At 33.4% G+C, this 3743-nt stretch overlaps 1 protein-coding gene across 10 annotated transcripts in view; it reads right to left on the reverse strand.

Annotated features, from left to right (window-relative positions):
- Positions 1 to 3743, reverse strand: part of LOC106875150 (FERM domain-containing protein 4A) — a 355036-nt gene that overhangs the window by 127483 nt on the left and 223810 nt on the right. For all 10 annotated transcript variants that reach the window (XM_052965645.1, XM_052965646.1, XM_014923164.2 and 7 more), the window contains one exon: positions 1392 to 1468. In XM_052965645.1, coding sequence (XP_052821605.1) covers positions 1392 to 1468 — 77 coding nt within the window. The remainder of the gene's footprint in view (positions 1 to 1391; positions 1469 to 3743) is intronic.

The following is a 3743-nucleotide window of genomic DNA, read 5'->3' on the forward strand; positions in this document are numbered from 1 at the left end:
ATATATATATATATATATATATATATATATATATGTATGTATATACATGACAGGCTCTTTCAGTTTCTGTCTACCAAATCCACTCACAAGGCTTTGGTCGGCCTTAATACATATTTCAAAGTATCAAACACACACTGTTTAGTATATTAATTAATAAATATATCTGTCAGTATCAATTTCATTAAATTATGCCCATATATAGAAGTGGTGGGGTTAGAGATGGCAAGGCAAGAGAGGAAGCAAAAAGGAAACATAGAAAGACAGAAACAAATTGGAGAAAGAGGGAGAGTGATGGAAACCAAGAGACAGAGAGGGCAAAAGGGACACGGGGCGAAATTAAGGGGAAGCGATGCATATATGTTAAAGACTAGTTTACAAATATTATTTTTGTAAAAATATCTGGTGTTTCCTTTTATTTATACAAAGTCTGTTTCAAGGTTATAGCCTCATTAAGCCAGAGTTTATTACAGTTTCTGAAGTGTATAAGCAATTGTAAGTATAAGAATCCTCACTGCAAGGGACACCAGTCCATCTCAAAACTTTTATTCCAAATGCTGCTACAGCTCAACTTCAGCTGAGTTGACTGGAGCCACAAAAAATGAAGTGCTTTGCTCAGGGATAAAGTGCATCAACCAGTTCAATAATCAAACTCACAACCTTATGGTGTGTGTGTGTGTGTGTGAGAGAGAGAGAGAGTGTGTGTGTGTATATACACACACATACGTCTGAAGTGGTGTACAGATTTTATATATTAAGAAAAAGGAGGTAGTCAGAATTTTGGATAATTATTTATTTAGCACTTTCATCCCATTTCAGAGATTCATCAGGAATAATTTTTTTAATGGAAAATTTATGCCATTTATATATATATGAGTTAGCTGAAAAAATCTGGACTTAAATTACAAAGAGAATGTTGTTTGTTATTTTTTATCTGTATGTGTATGTGGTGAATATTTGGAGGCTTGGTTAGAAAGAAGGAAAAAAGGTGGGGGAAAAAAGATATAAAAAAAGATATATGATTGCCTAATTTGAGTTTATATCTTAATTCTTATGTGTGTGTGTGTGTGAACTGCAAAGAAGAGAAGTTTAAATAGAATGAAGAGAGAAAAACAACAACAACGAAGAATAAGAAGACAATACTAAATATCTTATCTGCTCTAATAGTAGTTCCAAAGCTGGTTCCAACTGCCAAAACCAGCAACAACAAAACTAAACATGTCACAATAATTTCATTCAGTTGATGAAAGAAAAAAATTACTGCTATAATTACTACTGCAGCTACGACTACTACTATGAGAGCTATTAACAGACATGCCACAGTCAGAGATGCTCCATGCAATGAAAATATTATTTTCAAGACAAATATAAGATGTTATATAACAGTAACTTACCGTTTAGGGTCATGAACCTCCACAGAAAATTTCTTCTCTCGATAATAAAGATTCTCTAACTGCTTCCAGTGGAATATCTACAGAAGAGGTAAAAGTAGACAGAAAATATTCTAGAGAGACTTGGTAACTTTTAGAAGCCAAGGCAAAACTTATTCAAAAGGTATGTTTATACAAACATGTCTGCATGCATATATGTACATGCAGACATGAACACATATAGTTATGCAAACAAAAGACATGAGGAAACTCATCCTTATTTTCCTTTCATTTATTTTTTCATGCATGAAATGAACCCAAAAGCAAACAAAAACAAAAAGATCATACAACCAATCCAACCCTCTTTTGGTCAGCCCGAGGCTATAGTAGAAGATACTTGCCCAAGGTGCCACGCAGTGGGAATGAACCCGGAACCATGTGGTTGGTAAGCAAGGTACTTACCACTTGCACAAAAATGCTAGGCCGATCTATCAGCCCATTCATCTTAAAAAGGCTAAACTTGTTCTATTCTGATTAGTTTATGTTGAATACTGATTTCAAATTTTGACACAAGACCAGCAATTTCAGTGTTGGGGTAAGTCAATTACATCAACCTCAATGCTTAGCTGGTACTTATTTTATCGACCCTGAAAGGGTGAAAAGCAAAGTTGACCTCAATGGAATTTAAACTCAGAACATAAAGCTGCATGAAATTCCAACGTGCTAATTAATGGTTCTGCCAGCTTGCCTCTTTAGTTTATGCTTAATGCTAAAAGTTGATTCACTGAGACAACAGCATCTCTCATTTGCAATGTTATCCTTAAGTTCCATTAGGGGAAAAAATATCATTTAGCCTTTGAAGTTTAGTTAGACAGAAAGGAAAACCAAGAAAAATTAATCTAAAGATCCAGTTTTCAATAAAGTGATGCTACTAATAATAATGGTCTCTTACACAGGTACAAGGCCACATATTTTGGTGGGGAAGGATGCAGTCAACAATAAAATACTGAAAGGTATTTTGTCTGGCACTTTACTGATATCTTTCATGAACAACAATCATAATAATGACTTTCAATATTGGAACATAATCACAAACCTCTGTAGACAGCATTGTTAGTTGAGTGGTTTTTTAAAAATTCATTTTATCAACTCAATACTAATGAATGGCAAAGAGGATCACAATAGGATTTGAACTCAAAACTTAAAGGGAGGTAACTAAATGCCACAAAGCATTTTGTCCAGCGCTTTACAATTTCTTCCAGAAATGACACTTACACATCAACAGAGCTGGCAACTGTTAGGTTTGAAAAATATATGCATCACACCCTAACTACATATCCTAAACCACTTTAGTTCAGAATCTTGGACTCATTATCTACACCCACACACTTCTGATTTACAATAAAATCAAATAACAGCAGAACAGTAGAAGAGGGAGTAGATAACATTATCAAGTTATAGGACTGCAAATTTGATAACAGACCAGAATGTTTAGAATAAGGTTTCAACATAGACAAAAAGTTCTTTATAGATATAGTGAGCTGAATTTAAAATTCATTTTCCCATTACAAGAAATTCCATTACTCTTAAGAGAGCTGTTACAGCTAATGTTAACCACTATTCAGAACAACAGTCCAGAAATGCATTTGCGTATGTGCTAATATATTTTGGATGTATGTGTGCATTTACAACACATCTTTTTCTTTTATTGATTAACACCTAAAAGGTAATTCTATCTTGTGTGACCGGGGTGTAGAAATACAGTGACAAATAGTAGAAATACTAACAACAACACAAAAACAGTCAATTTAGTAGATAAGCTGTAAACACTCTCTTTCAGACATAAGATTATACAGCAGTGAAATAGCATTTCACAAGAATTCAAATTTTGAAAACCACTCTACCCAGAGGAATACAGAAAGAAGAAAATGTATAAAATAAAAATTACATCCTGACAGTGATATACTCATTGTTGGAACATATATAGTTGTTAAATTCCTCATTGTCACAATCTTGAATGAGGAAAGTTATGTGATATTTATACTTACACACATCTGCCATATGAAATAGTCACAAGGAAACCACTTTGATATATTACAGTGTGTTCATTTGTTTGTTGGCTTTAAATTTGTTTTTCCATCCTTGCATATTAATGAGACACTGTTTTACAACCAGATGACCTTCCTGTTTTTTTAAGAGATTTTTTTATTCAACTTGTTATGGAATGGGTAGAGCTAGCTAATATCTTGTTGGCAGAGAACTGTCAACCATTTGTAGCTTAGTGCAGAACGTAAACATTAACAGAAACCCACATGCACACACACACACAAACCTATATAATATACATATATATATATATATATATATATATATATA

This window comes from Octopus bimaculoides, chromosome 2, assembly GCF_001194135.2.
Source record: "Octopus bimaculoides isolate UCB-OBI-ISO-001 chromosome 2, ASM119413v2, whole genome shotgun sequence".
Classification (NCBI taxonomy): Eukaryota; Metazoa; Mollusca; class Cephalopoda; order Octopoda; family Octopodidae; genus Octopus; species Octopus bimaculoides.